We start from the raw sequence: 18,866 nt of genomic DNA on the forward strand, positions 1-18,866 counted from the left end.
TGTAAGTGCTGGTCCTTTTAGGTGAAGGTGGAAAGCTGCTATGGCCCGTTGAGGCTCGGTGTCGGCATTAACATTCGACAACGTCAGAAAACTGTCAGAAATTTGGAGGAATTCTCGTGCATGTATCCACTGAATTTTGTTACAATTTTGTCAGAGAAATGAACACTGTTCATCATTGGAACCAGGTATGTTGGTGGTACAGCTGTTATCCCAACAGCAGGAGGAGCAGGTGTCATGCCTACACTGGTAACACTGGCTACTGGAGTCTGTGGTTGGGGACCCAAACGTGGTGAAAATGGGGCCATCCCAAATGGATCATTGAAATATGGGTCACTGGAATGATCCATCATCGTGAAGAGGATTCCAACACAAATGATTGTCCACTCACGAATTTCAGCATCTTCAGATCAGACACGTGACATGGTCCCGAAATTGTGAATTTGAAATATCTACGGTTTAATTTGGTAGTTTCAACGAAAATGTTCTCACTTTAGATTCTCCACCATGTTATATCTTCTTGGTTTGGGGAATAAATACACTAATCACAACGATGCAGTATGATAATCAATTTTTATTTCTTCCACTCAAGTTTTACTTTTTTTATTTTCGCCACCACTTTTCCTCCCAACCAAAACCAACTTCCTCCCGAACATGTTCCAAAGTTTAGTCCACAAGTTCCACATTTAATCGAGTACATATATACAACAATCTGTTATAACTATTTTTGTACGAAAATTCATTTTAAATACACATTAAAAAAATTCACAAATTTTCTGACGCAACATTAGATATTTTGCAAATATCTTAGAAATACAAAAATACAACTTTACATAGTTTTAGAAAAATATGTTTTAGAAACACGTTCAATTTCCGTAAAACAGGAACTGGCCTTCACATAAATGTATGCAGTTGAGGACATTGAAACAATTTGTCATAAGCAACAAAAAGCACATTAATGTCAGATTTATAAATAAGGGAATTTCCTTTTTTGGACAAAATAACTGAAACACAACAACGCTTAATTCATGTCAGACAATTTACCACAATTGACTCTAATTTTGTGGAAAGTCAACTTTTAAACTAGAATGTGTCTGTAGGACACAGGGTGTGCCCCCCACTGGTACATTTGTCACAAATAAGGGGCAATAATTCAAGTGTTTGTAGTCTCAGTTTGAGGGTATAGCCTCAACAAACATTTTATGAAAAGGATTCATTATTCTAGGCCATATACTTTTTGAGCTATGTGCATCACAAACAAAGAATCCACTATTTTGGCTATTTCAAGGGCCATACTCTGTAATAAGAGCTAAGATTCTTAAGAAGAATGCCAAGTGTGCAAGGTCACATCCCGATAAAGACTCCAGCAAGGTTTTCTGAATTTACATCAAATACTTTTTGAGCTAGGCACATAATTAGGTGAAAAAGTGCATTGTTTTGCTATTTCAGGGGCCATAACTTTAAAAATAGGGGGCGGACCCAAATGAAAAATAGGAGGTGCGCAAATTCATATCATGATTAAGACTCATGCAAGGTTTCATGAATTTATATCAAATACTTTTTGAGCTAGGCATGCCACAAGGTGAAAATGTGCATTTTTGTCTATTTCAGGGGCCATAACTCTAAAAATAGGGGGCGGAGCCAGACGAAAAATAGGAGGTGCCCAAGTTCATATCATGATTAAGACTCATGCAAGATTTCATGAATCTATATCAAATACTTTTTGAGCTAGGCATGTCACAAGGTGAAAATGTGCATTTTTGACTATTTCAGGGGCCATAACTCTGAAAATAGGGGGGGCGGAGCCAGATGAAAAATAGGAGGTGCGCAAGTTCATATCATGATTAAGACTCATGCAAGGTTTCATGAATCTATATCAAATACTTTTTGAGCTAGGCGTGTCACAAGGTAAAAATGTGCATTTTTGACTATTTCAGGGGCCATAACTCTGAAAATAGGGGGCGGAGCCAAATGAAAAATAGGAGGTGCGCAAGTTCATATCATAATTAAGACTCATGCAACGTTTCATGAATCTATATCAAATACTTTTTGAGCTAGGCATGTCACAAGGTGAAAATGTGCATTTTTGACTATTTCAGGGGCCATAACTCTGAAAATAGGGGGCGGAGCCAGATGAAAAATAGGAGGTGCGCAAGTTCATATCATGATTAAGACTCATGCAAGGTTTCATGAATCTATATCAAATACTTTTTGAGCTAGGCGTATCACAAGGTAAAAATGTGCATTTTTGACTATTTCAGGGGCCATAACTCTGAAAATAGGGGGCAGAGCCAAACGAAAAATAGGAGGTGCGCAAGTTCTTATCATGATTAAGACTCATGCAAGGTTTCATGAATCTATATCAAATACTTTTTGAGCTAGGCGTGTCACAAGGTAAAAATGTGCATTTTTGACTATTTCAGGGGCCATAACTCTGAAAATAGGGGGCGGAGCCAGACCAAAAATAGGAGGTGCGCAAGTTCATATCATGATAAAGACTCATGCAAGGTTTCATCAATTTATATCAAATACTTTTCGAGCTAGGCGCGTCACAAACTTCGGACGGACGGACGGATGGACGCACAGACGGACGGACGCACGGACAAGACCAAATCTATATGCCCCCACCACTCATGGGGGGGCACAAAAAGGGTTAAACTTATGGTAACATCGTTCGGACTTACTGAAGCTTCAACATCTTATTAATAATACATTGAGTTAAATTTGTGATACGTTTCAACCTTATATATCTATACACTTTAAAAAAATCTTAAATTATAAAGTGCTGCGTAGGAAGATTTGTTCAGTAAATAATGTGTATTTCAGACATTTTGAAGTAATACTTTGAATTTAGCATTTTAAGTTGTTGTTTTTTTCGGGGAGGTGAGGGGTGGGGGGAAGGTTAACTTCGCACCGACATAATTATAAGCCATATGGCGACTTTCCAGCTTTGATGGTGGATGAAGACCCCAGGTGCACCTCCATGCATTATTTCATGACGGGCGGGCACCTCGGTAGAACCACCGACCTTCCGTAAGCCAGCTGCATGGCTGCCTCACTTGAAGGATTCAACGCCCCAAGTGGGGCTCGAACCCACATCGTGAGGAACAAGTGATTTGAAGTTAGCTACTTTAACCACTCGGCCACGGATGCCCCTTTAAGTTAAATATTACCAGGTTTATTATATGTCTTGGCCGATATGACATATTAATAACAATTCTGAAGTTACCGCTAGATCTGTACATTGAATTGCACACCATATTGCTAGGGCGTGGTTACGTATTCATCAACATATCGCTAGGTATGAGTACGTATTCATCAAATTATCGTTAGGCATGAATACGTATTCATAAACATATCGATAGGCATGGTTATGTATTCATAAACATGTCGCTAGGCATGGATACGTATTCAACAACATATCACTAGGCATGGTTGCGTATTCATCAACATATCGCTAGGCACGGTTACGTATTCGTCAACATATTGCTAGGCATGGATACGTATTCATCAACATATCGCTATGCATGGATACGTATTCATCAACATATCGCTAGGCACAGATACGTATTCAACAACATATCGCTAGGCACGGATACGTATTCATCAACATATCGCTATGCACGGATACGTATTCATCAACATATCGCTAGGCACAGATACGTATTCATAAACATATCGCTAGGCATGGATACGTATTCATAAACATATCGCTAGGCACAGATACGTATTCATCAACATATCGCTAGGCATGGATACGTATTCATAAACATATCGCTAGGCATGGATACGTATTCATAAACATATCGCTAGGCACAGATATGTATTCATCAACATATCGCTAGTCATGGATACGTATTCATTAATGTGTTTAGTCTGATACTTGCAAATTGATTTCTAAAAGTTAAGTTTCTTTCTAAATGAATGATATTAATATTTATATTTCAAATAATGTTCAAGCAATGTGAATTGTTGTTCTATCAGTTATCATGAAGTGGACGCGTCCTCACGTTCGCGCGGAAATCACTTTTTCATTGGGGATTAGTAGTAATGCAGTATGGCTTAGCTTTGCTTCACGTTTGTATGCCTCTATATCCGATTTTTGCTCCCTGGAGATCATCTGCAATACATACTCTTTACTATACTGGACAGTTGCAGTGGTCTACTGCAGGCATTTTTACTTAGTCAACGAGTGGACAATGTGTGACAGATATAACTTACTTCAGGTTTGTATTCAGAGATGTTCATTGACCAATATACTGTGCATTCAGTGTATTTCGGAGCAACTTTTCAGTTTTCTTAATTCACCATTCAATATTCTGTCAGTAACTTTGATTATTTAATCGGATATTTTCTTTCGAATATTTTTCTTACAATATGTTAAATGCAATATACTTCAGAGAGATCAAGTATTACTATTAAAACATACTCAGTTTCTACATGATTCTCTTGTTTTAAATATTATACAACAATTATGTGTATTCAGATGAAAAGTGGATAGAATGTATCATTTGGAATGATATTTCAATACATTACTGACAACATAATTGTTGCACTTAACTTGAAAATTTCAAAAACTGAAAATAATTTCAAAAACGTGACAAAATATAAAATACTGCATTCCAAGACTTGTTAAGTCGGTCTTTAATTCGTCTTGTGTCCTTCAAGCCCGTTTAAGCTTTTCTTCCAAGACAAGTACGGGTCGTTTGCAATTCCTTTATTTATCATCTTTGCTTCTTGTCTGTTCAAGAAGTCTTTCATATTGTTTAAAAATGTGTTCGTTGTTCCAATATATCTGTAATCTTTATCTTGGATTTGTTCAGCTTTTTGACATTTGTGATGCTTATCACAACCACCGAAATTTGTTAGCTGTATCATATCGTGACAATCTGTTGACCTTCTGTTTTTCTAATCTTAAAAATAAATGCAAAGCTTTAGCTCAGCATAAAGATAAAGGCGTAGCTAGTTATTGTATATCAAACACCTTTATTTTATCATTGTCCTGTTGGGTAATAATTAATGTACCGTCCCCTGTATTCACTGTGATAGAATATGCAAGACTTATTCTATCTGTCTTTTTTACGACCTCGCCAAATCGTTCTTTTCCATCTTGCGACATTTGAACTACATTGTGCGAATTATATCCAGTGACAAAGATATTCCCGCAATTATCCGCGCACACGCCAAAGGCACCGGCTAGGTTTTCATCCTTGAATGTATTGATGTATGTTCCATTAGCATCAATAGCTACTACACCATCGTCACCATTAGTTACAAATAGTTTATCTCCAGTATCACTGAAAGCGACATGTGTGCTCCACTTGAATAGATCATTACCAGAGTTGTCTTTCGTTACCGTCTGCAACACATTACCTGTCATGTCGTGTATATACAGCGACTTTCCACCGTCAGTAATATACAGTCTGTCATCATGGTAAGCAATACCATAGCAAATATGGTCTACTTTAATTAGTCGTGATAATTCCATCTGGTTACCGAGGGAGACAAACTGAACTGTGTTATTTGTCAAACCGACGACAGCTTCCCGTTTTGTTACACAACACACATCGCAAGGCTTACTGCCAAGGTTACACCGATCTACTACAACCATTTGTACCAAATCGACAAGTTTTAATGTTTTGTTATTATAATCAGCTAGCAACAGCATGCCATCTTGTGTAAAGCATGAACCAAGTACACAGCAAGTATTGGTATCATTTTGCGTCCTGATATTAACTTCTCTGGTAGCTTTGACTGCATACAGGGTTTTTCTTGAATTAGACGTCCCCAGACTATAACATTGGACAATGCCAAATGACTCAATCATTTGTTGAAGAAAATTGATAATTTCTTGGTCTGGGGAAAATAACATCTTCATATCTGTTTGGGTATGTAAAGACTGAATGACTGATTCTGTAATATTAAGCTGCATTTGGGCAATCCTCATCCAAAAACGTTCTTCAGCTTCGTTACCTGTTGCTCTCTGTAAGCCATCTTTAGCACTCTGTAAAGCAGATACTTCCTTTTCAGCCATATGGATATCATGCTGCAGGTAGGATTTTATTTTGCTTAATTCCATTTCCACATCCTTTATCGATTCCTTTTCCATTTCGTTTGGGAGACATTCTACTTCCTGACGGATTTTTTTTATTGTATCAATCGCCTCTTCTTTCGATTTTTTAAGCTTTTGCAGAAGGTTTTCTTTATTCTTCTTTACTGTATTCATCCATGTCTTCTTGTTTTCTAAAGTGAGTAACGTTTCCTTAATGGGTGACTTTTTGTATATAGCGTCAACAATATTCGATACTGATTTCAGTTCTTCGCATTTCCTAAAATGTTGAAAGAATTCTGTGAAAGTTATTCGTCAGAAGAGTTGTCTTCATCGAAGATTTAAGGCTCTTATTGCTGCGTTTTATAAACTTGATATTATCAAAGATTTGCAACAGAGTTAACGTATTTATTATGTAAACTTTAGATGAGTATATTTTATAGATGATTAAGAATGAAATAGTATTGCGCAAAGTACGATGGCCATTCATTGTAAATTACAAGGTATTATATTTATTCAATCCCATTACGTCTTTATCAAAGCGTTGATATAATATTCCAGTTACAGCTAATTCTTACAATATAACAACTACTTTCTGAAAAGGTTTAATAAATGTCTGTTCTTGTGAATTTTTTGACTGTCAATATACATAGACGTTTTACTTATCGTATTGTAATATGTTTTAGTCACAAAAATAAACTTTGGTGGTTGCATGATTCCTTCTATCTTTACAAGTTATACCATTATAAACATGCTGAAATATAAAAGGTTCATAATAACAGTAGCTTGATCTGGGATGCTGTATTCAGCTCGAGTGGATGTTTGTCAGTTCGGATCTCACGAGCGGTGCGCAAGCGCCGAGTGTGATCCGATCTTGCAAAATTCACGAGAGCTGAATACAAAATCCCAGATCGAGCTACTGTAATAATGACCCATTTGTTATATACCTCTACCTTTTTTGTTTGTTATTTTGTTATTGAACGAAATCTTCAATGTTTATCGATACGAAAATGGAACTAAGTGAAGTTTTTATGTGCGCTATTTATAGAGCTTTTTCAGGTCATCCATATTTATGAAAATAGTTCGGTAGCATACAATACGGAAGATACAATACGGAAATTAAAAGGTACAATACGGAATTATTTTTTCCTGTTCATATTTAACGGAGAAATACTAGCCGATTCTTTTAAAGAATTTATATAGGTATATAATAAGTCATATTATTTAAAGTCACTTAGAATGGCACTGCTTGAATATAAAATTACAAGTTAACGTGAATACGAGACATTTCTTTGTTAAGGGGACGCATATTGCTACATTCACAGTTCCACACTGGCCATAGCTTTATCAGATCAAGTGGTTCCAACGTTGTTTGAGCGGTGAATTTTACGCCGATCAGATGGAGAAATATGGCTGATACTACAAGTTTCCGGTATTGTAAGTGTGATTTGAAGGAATTTCTACCTGTTTAATAACTAATCAAATGAAAACGATGGGTGCACCTGGAGCGCAAATGTGTCTTTGTTTTAGCACATGTGTCCGTTTAGCTGAGATATGTGCCATTTATTCAAACACTTCTGTACAGTTCGGCGGGGGTAGGAGATTTTTGACAGTTTTTGACAATATCGCATCAAGTATAGTGTTAATCGGGAACAAGTAACTGATAAAACACTTTTTATATAAAGGGCTACCTCTTAAAACAGAGTATGTGTATTTTCATAGAATTATTTAGGGTTATTTCTGAAAAATTGGCCGAAAACCTAATGCAACGCCGTTTCGAGTGGGTCGCTATGCAACGCGATCAAGTGGATACCGTTCTGTGTCTTACTTGCGAAGTATTATCCGTCTCAAAAACAGTCATTCAAGCCTAACAATGAATAAATTTAGTGAGTTTTACAGCATTATAATATCCCGCCATTTCTAATATATTGTACTTTTACATTTTTATGTTAGCTTAACATTTAACATATTTTTGTGGACATTGTCAAAACACATCAACACAAAAACATAACGCAAGGACGAACATCGAACAATATCATAAAGTAAACAATAGTAATAGTTCGTAAAAACAAGAACCATTTCACGGATATTTTTCTCCTCCACGAATGGTACTGAACTGCATACCAAAAGCAGGTTGACTCTTTAAATCAGTATAGTTACAGTCGGTAACTTTTTAGTCCCTTGAAACCAATACATTGCGATTTCATTACTGATTTACTGTGCATTTAAGCCGGTCATACAAAATAAAAAAATGTTGATCCATGATAAAAGTATTATTCAGTTGTTTGTATATATTTTAATTCATACTGTTGGTGTAGCGTTCATTTATTTTCAGAGAGATAAATCACAGAGAACGTTAAAACTGGCCAGGGAAAAGACAAGATTTTATTTGTTCTCCATAAAACAGAAACGACGTAATAAACCTCTATGGTCGCCGTTCAAAAATGAAAATGCAAATGAAATACAGACACCAATGCAGGGCCGGATCCAGAAATTTTTGACTGGGGTGGGGGGGTGGGGGGTTGGGCACCAGTCTTTGTTCACCAGTCTTGAACAAAGACATCAACGCCGAGGCGCAATGTTTTAGAGGGGGCACCTTTGCCCATGTTAGGTAGGGGTTAAGGGGGTCAGGGGCGGATACGGTTAACTCCCCTGGAAATTTTTTAAATATAGGCATAAAATGGCGGGCTCTGGTGCATTTTAGGTCTACATTTGGAGATATTGGAGGGGACAATATTCCCCTCTTGATCGGGGGGGGGGGGGGGGGGGGGGTCAGGGGGTTCTCCCCCTTGAAAATTTTGAAATACAGGTATGAAATGGTGGCCTCTGGGGCATTTCTGGGTCTAAATTTTGAGGTGCATCTTTGATGAGTATAAGTCACCTCTCGGCCAACTGGGGGGTGGGAGGGGGGCACGGACCCCTCAGCCGGGCCCTGGATCCGGGCCTGCCAATGAAAGAAAATAAACGGACCAACAATACTGATAGAGATGTGTCATCAAGCAAACGATTAAGAGCATTTTCTCCATGTCTTTAGTCAAAGTGAATAAAAAAAAACACACACACAAAATGACTGCTAACTCCAACTTCAAGTTCCAAAATATCAAGAAAAGAACGAGTTTTATGTGATGAAATGTTTGAAGAATTAACAGAGGAAGAGACAGATTTTTAAGACATTGCAAGCGACAAGGCTGTCCTGAGACAACTTTCTGAAGCAAAAGACACATTATTTTGCAATATTTCTAACTCTTATCAAATCGAATTAGTACCCATTGGCTTTTCTTCTTTGGTTAGAGAAAGTTAAATAGTACAACTGTGGTACATCTCTATTAGTATTGCTGGTCCGGTTTATTTTCTTTCATTGGTGTCTGTATTTCATTTGTATTTTCATTTTTGAACGGCGACCATAGATGTTTATTACGTCGTTTCTGTTTTATGGAGGACAAAATTAATAAAATCTTGTCTTTTCCCAGGCCAATTTTAACGTTCTCTGTGATTTATTTCTCTGAAAATAAATGAACGCTACCACAGCAATATGAATGAAATATGTACAAACAACTGATCAATACTTATATCAAGGACCAAAGTTTATTTATTTTGAATGAACAGCTTAAATGCACAACAAATTAGTAACGAAATCTCAATGTATTGGTTTTAAGGGACTAAAAAGTAACCAACTTTAACTATACTGATTTAAAGAGTCAACCCGATTTTGGTATGCTGTTCAGTACCATTCGCGGAGAAGATAGATATCCGTGAACTGGTTCTTGTTTTTACGAACTATTACCATTATTTACTTAACGATATTGTTTGATGTACAATATATTAGAAATGGCGGGATATTAAAATTAGGGGTGGGCGATATACTGCGGTAGACCGGTTATTGCGATGTTTTTTCTGACGATACGATATTGCGATATGATTTTCGAATACCGGTTATTTTATAACATTAAGTAACACTAACATAAACCAAGAAGATTCACAAAAAAATCCTTTTCTAACCAGCATGATTCAACTTTGTTTTCATTTTTCTCCTTTCATTTCCGGTGCAGGTAGCAGACTGGTTTACAGCTATTTTACGGACCAAATTCCACATAATAAAACCAATAAGAAAATTTAGATAAATATAATTTCGTATTTGTCAGCGACTCATTAGTAATTTTTCTATCAACTAGAATTTATTATTCATACCACTTTCCTCGTTTATAATCGGTGAATTGAGCAACCTGTGTTATATGATTGTATCCGTAAACCGAATGTAGTGCCGCACAATAAACTAAATAATATTTTGACGCAGTCTACTTTCGCTTTTGAATATCCGGTAATCGGCGTCATAGCATGATAGCAACATGTCGGACTTCGAGATTGTTGAAAATAAAAAGGCAAATTCATCAGCAGTTAATAGTATTTGTGTATGACAAATTGACAATACTCCCCATAATCTAGTCAAAACTTTTTTTTTTTTTGTTTACTGGTATTTTTATTTATTGAGAAGGTCGAGCAAACACTCGTGTTGTTGATACTAGTCATTTTACTCATTTTTAATTGAATAAATTTGAAAAAAAAAACAGTATGATTCGTCATGTTTTTGTTCATTAAATAACTGGTACAATATATCCCAGTATATTGCAATATCCACATACAATATTGCAATATATCGCAATACCAATTTTCGTGGCAATACCCACCCCTAATTAAAATGCTATAAAACTCACTAAATTTATTCATTGTTAGGCTTGAATGACTGTTTTAAAGACGGATAATACTTCGCAAGTAAGACACAGAACGGTATCCACTTGCTTGCGTTGCATAGCGACCCACTCGAAACAGCGTTACATTAGGTTTTCAGCCGATTTTTCAGAAATAACGCTGAATAAGTCTATGAAAATACACACGTTTTGTTTAAAGAGATAGCCCTTTACATAAAAAGTGTTTTAACAGTTACTTATTCCCGATTAACACTGTATTTGATACGATATTGTCAAAAACTGTCAAAAATCTCCTTCCCCCGTGGGACTGTACAGAAGTGTTTGAATAAACGGCACACATCTCAGCTAAATGGACATATGTGCTAAAACATTGACACATTTGTGCACCCATCGTTTTCATTTGATTAGTTATTAAACAGGTAGAAAATCCTTAAAATCATACTTACAATACCGGAAATTTGTAGTATCGGCCATATTTCTCCATCTGATCGGCGTAAAATTCACCGCTCAAACAACGTTGGAACCACTTGATCTGATAAAGCTATGGCCAGTGTGAGTTCATACAGAAATGAGGAAGGGGTGCATATTCAAGAAATCGATAGTGGGAAGATAAAAAACATATTCCTAAACTGATATAATACTGATGGACACCTGTAATATTCAGTACTTTGTGGATAAGGATGTGGTACTATGAATGTAACAGGAAAACAGAGGTCTTTGTGAAAGTACATTCAACACAAAATATTAAGCTTTTGTATAAGGAAAAAACAGGTATTTTACAATACCAGTGTTACAAATAATGTTGAAGGGATGAAATTTTCTTTCTAACACACCAGGTTTGCTTAAACATGTAAAAATTTAACGCCACGTCATATCAGCTCGGGATGGACGCCATATTTCTCACTGATAAAAAAATGTAAACAAAAAAGTCAGAGTGGGATTAGCATTGCAAGGGCATAACATGACATTCTACACAATGAATACCTTAGAACAGATATCTAAGATGCTACACAGGTCAGGTAGGTTAAATGCATAACGTCGATCACTTGAAATTGATCTTGAAAATGTGGTTAATTTTAGTTTATTTACATGGTTTTTAATTTTCCCACGACTTCTCGGCGATTCACTGCAAAAAGTATAAAAGTATTACTGCGCCGGACGAAAGGTAACTCTAATAAACAACGGGAGACAACTTGGGTGTCAGCACGTGTATGATTAAAAAAAACAACATCATGTCGATGATTATAATTTCTTATCAAATAACGATTCCTATTCAGAGATTCGTCTTTAAAATCAGAAAATTATTAATTTCTATGGACATTTATCAAAAAATATTACTTACAATGGACTACTTTGCGCAACAAACTGGTTTCCGCTTCAGTTGTGAGGCACTTCCGTTATACTTAAGATAAGATAAGATAATATTTATTTAACGTCGGTTATACTTTTTGACAACAATAACAAAAAACACAAAATGAATCAATAAAGTCACTTATAAACTGACTGCTACTTAGATCAGTTTAAGAATAGTTATTGTTACAACATTATACTTGTTTATTACGTTATGAGATAAAGTTTTTCTTGAACTGCATAATCCATTAATTACGTTTAGACGATTATTGCATTTACAACTTATCTGACCCCGTTTTTTACGTGAATGACAGCATTCTCGTGCAACTCGTGCAAACAGAGTTATGAAAAGTATGGTGGAGAATTCAAGGACAAATTATAAATGACATTAAAGTGGGGATAACTGTATATTCGTCCAGTTTTGATCATTGACATTCCTGCTGTGTATTATCGATAGTAAGTTTTGTGAACAAGATTAGAATGTTACTTTTGCACATATACACATTGATTGGACCTCTCAACCAAATTTCATAGCTTATTTTAGGGATTTTTAAGACAATACATTTTCAAAAGTTTGTTCAATGTGTTTTGATATTTAAGTGCATTGTAGTTCATGAATAACAAGTTGAAAATTAATAATGGAAACATTTCTAGGCCCTTATTGTAAGCCACTCGACTTCTGTAACGATAAATGTTTAATGTATTAAGGGGAATATACTCTTAGTTTTGGAATGTGGCATTCCTTGACCACCATATCTTTTCTTATGCACTACTTTGTAAAACTAAATAATGTGTTTTAGCTTAAATATGCAAAATGAAAAGCAAGACAGTGAACTTATTTCACTTTTTTCTTTAAATTAGAATCTGTAGGAGATTGATAAATGTTTGGACAAGGTAAAGCACTATTATTTTGGCACAAAAAAATATTAATTGTTGACTTTGAATGTACACAATGAGTCTTATGTAATTCAACAATAACTTTCTTGTTTCAGTTTTTCTCATTTTTATTTTAGTGAGCAATCCTTTGTGTACTTATTACAGTTGAAACAGTATCTATTTCATGAACCAAAACTTTGTACTTTTTTGCAGGTAAATTTTATCTTACCCCACCCACTTTTTTTCTAATTTCAAAGTATGCGTCCCCTTAAACTCGGAAGTATTGGGTCAGTTGTTAAGTTCATTAATTTAAACTTACTTATGATTTAACGCCATACAGGTTGAACAACCAAACTCGTCATGGTTCTGACAGTACATTTCTAGAACCTCCGTTTCGTGAACGCTGCATCTTTTCCTCAGTACAGTTGATAATTCGGTCCTTAAAACCGTTGACTTCAAACTTGATTTTTTCAACATATTATGATTTATCAAGGCATGGATATCTTTATGCATTTCAACACAAGATCGACAACAGTAACCTTGACATTCTGCACAGTATTTCACAGCGTCTCCATTCTTTTTTCTTTTAACACAGAGCGTGCATTCAAAAACAAACATTTCATCCGAGGTTAATTCACACTCCCCTGTCGCCATTTTTAAACTGTTTATTAACTTCTTCTTTCGGTTTTGAACGAGATATGAAATTATCTAGGACGCCGGTATACAAATAATAATCCCATGTGTCTGTATTAAGATTTATCTCCAACAGAATGAGTTCTGATATTCAATGTTCAAACAGGTTTAGTTATCGTAAGGTGTAAGTTTGTGAAGCAAAGTCACATCGTGAGGTTAAGTATACATGAAATAGCTATGATTATTTTTCATGCGAGAAGCAGTTTGACCATAGTTATAGTTCGTAATTTCGAACACAGTCATATACTGCTCTGAGCAAAAATGGTTCAAATATCTGCCTTTAACGTATAAACATGAATAAATATAAATTCTATGACAGATACCTAAAAGATAATGAAGCCCAAAGGAGCATAACAAGCTAAAATGGATGCTAAGGGTCAAATTAGGAAGGTCCGTGGCATTCTCCCTAGGAAAAACAACGCCTTGCTGGTGCAGACGCTCATCTGATTTTTTGTTAAATAGAAATATTGTCATACCCATGATTTTCTAAGTCCAAAAGGGTCATAAATCTTAAAGAAAAAAAACAATGTAGAGTTATGGTACTTGCTAAAGTCAGCTTTTAATGGCAATTAACTGCTCCATGTTTTAAAGCAATAACTTTGTCCGTTAAGGAGAAAAGTTGACCTAAACGCAAAACACAACCAAGAAATCTGATTTTCTAAGTCCAAAAGGAGAAATAATTCTGCAAAATGCAGGATGGAGTTATGTTTCTTGCTGTACAGAGTCAGCTTTTGATGGTGAACAAGTGTTGCAAGTTTTAAAGCAATAACTTTGATAGTTTATGAGAAAAGCTGACCTAAACACAAACCTTAACTAAGAAATCTGATTTTCTAAGTCCAAAAGAGGCCATAATTCTTGCTAAAAGCAGGATGGATTTATGTTTCTTGCTGTACAGAGTCGGCTTTTGATGGTGAACAGGTGTTGCAAGTTATACAGCAATAGCTTTGATAGTTTAGGAGAAAATTTGACCTAAACATAAAACTTAACCAATAAATTTGATATTTTCTAAGTCCAAACGGGGCCATAATTCTTGCAAAAAGCAGGATGGAGTTATGTTTCTTGTTGTACACAGTCAGTGTTGAAGATGAACAAGCGTTGTAAGTTTTAAAGCAATAGCTTCGATAGTTTAGGAGAAAAGCTAACCTAAACATAAAACTTAACTGGGGTTTCACCAGTGTTTTGCGTCCTTTATGTACCTGAGGAAAAGTTTGCATTTTCAATGAATGTTTTAGATATCATTATCTAAATCCTATTTTTAGTTATAAATATTTTTATTTAAATTTTTGTCAGTTTTTTTAAGAGATGTTTTCAATAAAATGGTCAACTTATGCATAGAAAGAGTTCTAACATTTCTGTACGATCAATAAACAATTTTAAAGCAAATTAGAGTAATTTGAACTTCAGCGAATAGGGAGTAAGATTAAGATATTTTTTTCAATATGTTGAAACCAGAATGTTTAGTCAAGAGTTTTTATTTTTATTTTTACCCCCCCCCCCCCCCCCCCCCCCTCCACGCCACAGCCCCACACACCTCTCCTATTCCCTTGAATATCAAATGGCCGGCCCCGAAAACTGTCAATGTATTAATTTTCACACATCGCACAGCGTACACCATATATCAGTTTTCCTACACCTCAATAAACCTGAAGAGCCAGATACACTCTATCAATACATTATAAATACTGGCGAGTTTAAAATCAAATTTTATCTTCGTTTAAGGACATTTTGATATATTGTAATAACATATCTATCGTCATATTTTGTGACCGCATGAAGAAGTAACCGGAATGCACTATACAGTAGCTAGTGTTTAAATTTTTTAAAATGGACTGTGACTTGGTGATTCTATAATTCGATCTTCTTATCACGAATCTGCGTGAAAAACATTGAAAGGATTCTCATATTGAACAGAAATGGGCTTTTTGGCTAAAGCTATTTTTGTTGGACTGGCGGCATATGCGATATATATTTACACTATTCCGACACCCTCTCATATTGTAAAGGAAGTTAACAGTACATATGACTACATTATCGTTGGAGCGGGATCCGCAGGCGCCGTATTAGCAGCTCGGTTGACGGAAGACGCCGAGGTCAGTGTTCTTCTTTTGGAAGCTGGCGGCGAAGAGACGGGAAATCCACTGTTTTCGGTTCCAGTTGCCGCCGCCAGACTCTGGCAAACCGAGTGGGACTGGCAGTACTACACGGTTCCTCAGAAAGCTACGGGCCTCGCGAGTTGGAAACAACCAGGTATGCATTTCTGGCCCCGTGGGAAGGTTCTTGGAGGTTCGGGCATGTTGAACATGATGAACTATGTACGAGGAAGTAAGTACGACTATGACGGCTGGGCGGAAGGTGGTTGTACGGGCTGGGGCTATAATGACGTGCTTCCGTACTTCTTAAAATCGGAAGACATGCTCGTTGATGAACTAAAGGACTCAAAATATCACCGTACCAGAGGGCTGTTAGGTGTTACTCAAGAATCGTACGTGCCAGTGACAAAAACGTTCGTTGAGGCGGGAAAGGAACTAGGGTTTGAGGAAGTGGATTACAACGGGGAATACCAATTAGGATTCAGTGCCTCACAGGTCACCGTGCGGGGCGGGGTAAGAGGGAGCACTGTCAGAGAATTTCTACGACCTGCAATGCCACGTGCTAATTTACACGTAGCAACCCGAGCACATGTATCGAAAGTTACTTTTCAAGGTAATACTGCTACGGGAGTTTCTTTTATTCGAAATGGAGTAAAGAAGATTGTCAAAGCAAAACGGGAAGTGATATTGTCCGCGGGATCGATAGGATCGCCCCAGATATTGATGCTTTCTGGAATAGGACCAAAAGAACATCTTACAAGTTTAAAAATAGAAGTCAAAGCTGACCTCCCGGTCGGAGAAAATCTCCAAGACCATATGTACGGTATATTGCGAAGTAATATAAATACAACAGACAGCATAACAAAAGAAAAGGCTGAATCTATTTGGAGCGTTGCGCGTTATACCCTCACTCAAACAGGATACCTAGCATCAACGTCCTTAACCGGAACTGCTTTCATGAAATCAAAGTACTGTAAGACTGAATATCCTGACATCCAGATACATTTCTATGCGCAACAGCCACCAGCTTACGAAAGTAAATACGATCAAAATCTTGCAAAAGATTTACTTTATGATGATTGGAAGGAAGGATTTCTTATACTGCCAATTATCCTACATCAAAAAAGCCGCGGCAGAATAACACTAAATAGCACAGATCCTTTTGATTACCCAAACATTGATCCAAATTATCTCGCTGAAAAGGAGGACATGGACGTATTTGTCGAGGCAATGAAACTTGGTATGCAGATAATTCAAACGCATGCTTTTAGGAAAATTGGAACGGACAGCAATTTCATGCGGATTGATACATGTAAAGAACATGAATTTATGACGTATGAATTTTATGAATGTTTGATTCGTCATTTTGCCGTCACTGTTTACCATCCGACGTCTACGTGTAGAATGGGTCCTGAAGGCGATGCTAATTCAGTTGTCGACCCTGAATTAAAGGTCAAAGGTATACAGGGATTGCGAGTGGTAGATGCTTCCATAATGCCGACAATTGTGTCAGGAAATACAAACGCACCAGTTATAATGATAGCTGAGAAAGCAGCCGATATAATACGCGGGAAAGACACTGTCAGTCATCTAAGAGAATACATCAAAGACAAACAGACAAGAAAAGGCTAAAATAAATTTAAGCGGTGTTTTGCCTTGCAACATCGCCTCCCATGCAGATTGTGTTTTTTTTTCAGCTTTCGAGACAGAACAGAATGAAAATGAGCTTGCGTCTTACAGTCTGTACCAATTTTACCACGACATAATTGTACCATGTTTTAAGCTTTAGAATTTAAATACTGCTGAATATGAACCCTGGTCTAGATTTTGCATCAAGGGGATGCTTTGCAAAAACCATGTCTGATTTCAATACATAAATAAACTAGAACTGCTTTTGAGAAAAGCGCATGTTTCTAACAACTGCCTAATCATCTAGATTGGCATTTCTTCTCCATTATTTATCCGAGTCAACCATGCACCAAGACCTGCATCACTGGCATCAGTATTTTCGGTAATTCAAGGGCCATAACTCCGAAGTGCCTAGTTATCGAACTTGGCCGAGGACTTTATCTCTCTGTTGACAATTCTGGTTATTTGTAGCGTTGTATTTTACAATAAATGTAACTATATGAAGACATCGACTGAAACAGCCTTTCCCTCAGAAAATCTCCAAAATAGAGAATGGCAATGGCAGCTAGAAATAAACAACAGCAAATTTCCGTTGAGAACATAAAATTCAGTCGCACGGAAAAACAAGACGATTGTTGCAAAAATACTTGAAATTTGTCCTCTGATCCCATTCCATTACCTCACACCAGCCTAAAGTCGAGGTCCAAAATGAGTTGAGACAGACTTTAGTTATGTTTTCTTTATTTTCAAGATGCATATTAATCAGGGTTGCCACCAACAACGACAACTAATATTATAAAATACTTTGACTTTTTACTGACCAAGTCATGATATTCACTGACCAATACCACCTAATTTTGTCTGCCTGTAGGTCTTCTTGGTAGAGCTAATAGTTTAAATTCAAACTGTTTCTTGGATTCCCTCCAAACCTTACTGATCCTTTTTAGGATTAAGCCAAGTCATATTGTAGAAGTGCAAGTGCTATTTACACTGTTCCTAAACTTTATACTACAAACTACGCTTATGCAAGTATATTTTCAATATACATAAAAACCTAGTCAAGGATATATAAATATTGTTAAACATGGGAAGACCAAAACTGAGTTTTAAAAGGAAATTGGACTAATTGTATCCACTTAAGTAACTTTATCTGTTCATCTTTCAATAGTCTTTATCTCAAATATTAATGAAAAGCTAGTGTTATATCTATTTCACTTGTTTTATGGGGCACAGGATATTGTCTCACGAATGGTCTAGTGTAAAGAAACTGTGTGTACAGACGCACGAAGGATATCTTAAAGCTTACTGTGAGCACTTTGTTCCCAGGTCAACTAGAAATGCAGTTACAATATACATGTATAGAACATTCTATTATTTTTAATTTTGTGTGTGTGTTTGGTTGCATACGACAGTGACACTGTCCTGTGCACCTATATACGAGTAACAAAGTGTAAGTTTCTTCTTAAGTCCTAAAAT

At 36.4% G+C, this 18,866-nt stretch overlaps 2 protein-coding genes across 2 annotated transcripts; one reads left to right on the plus strand and one right to left on the minus strand.

Moving 5' to 3' along the window:
* Window positions 1-4,323: 4,323 nt before the first annotated feature.
* LOC123527529 (uncharacterized) lies at window positions 4,324-13,927 on the minus strand. The gene is made up of 2 exons (XM_045307045.2): window positions 13,298-13,927; window positions 4,324-6,326 (listed from the first exon to the last, which is right to left on the minus strand). Exons 1-2 carry the CDS (start codon window positions 13,630-13,632, stop codon window positions 4,964-4,966), a joined length of 1,698 nt encoding a protein of 565 aa, XP_045162980.2. The 5' UTR covers window positions 13,633-13,927; the 3' UTR covers window positions 4,324-4,963.
* A 1,413-nt stretch (window positions 13,928-15,340) lies between these two features.
* LOC123552742 (L-sorbose 1-dehydrogenase-like) lies at window positions 15,341-18,866 on the plus strand. Its single transcript, XM_045342482.2, has one exon. It carries the CDS (start codon window positions 15,585-15,587, stop codon window positions 17,391-17,393), a length of 1,809 nt encoding a protein of 602 aa, XP_045198417.2. The 5' UTR covers window positions 15,341-15,584; the 3' UTR covers window positions 17,394-18,866.

This window comes from Mercenaria mercenaria, chromosome 4 (assembly GCF_021730395.1).
Source record: "Mercenaria mercenaria strain notata chromosome 4, MADL_Memer_1, whole genome shotgun sequence".
In the NCBI taxonomy this organism is placed as follows: domain Eukaryota; kingdom Metazoa; phylum Mollusca; class Bivalvia; order Venerida; family Veneridae; genus Mercenaria; species Mercenaria mercenaria.

Coding starts and splice junctions, on each gene's coding strand:
- LOC123527529 (XM_045307045.2), bottom strand. CDS start 13,632: ATGGCGACAGGGGAGTGTGAATTAACCTCGGATGAAATGTTTGTTTTT. Junction 6,327..13,297: donor TGTATGGCGTTAAATCATAA/GTAAGTTTAAAT, acceptor TCAACATTTTAG/GAAATGCGAAGAACTGAAAT.
- LOC123552742 (XM_045342482.2), top strand. CDS start 15,585: ATGGGCTTTTTGGCTAAAGCTATTTTTGTTGGACTGGCGGCATATGCG.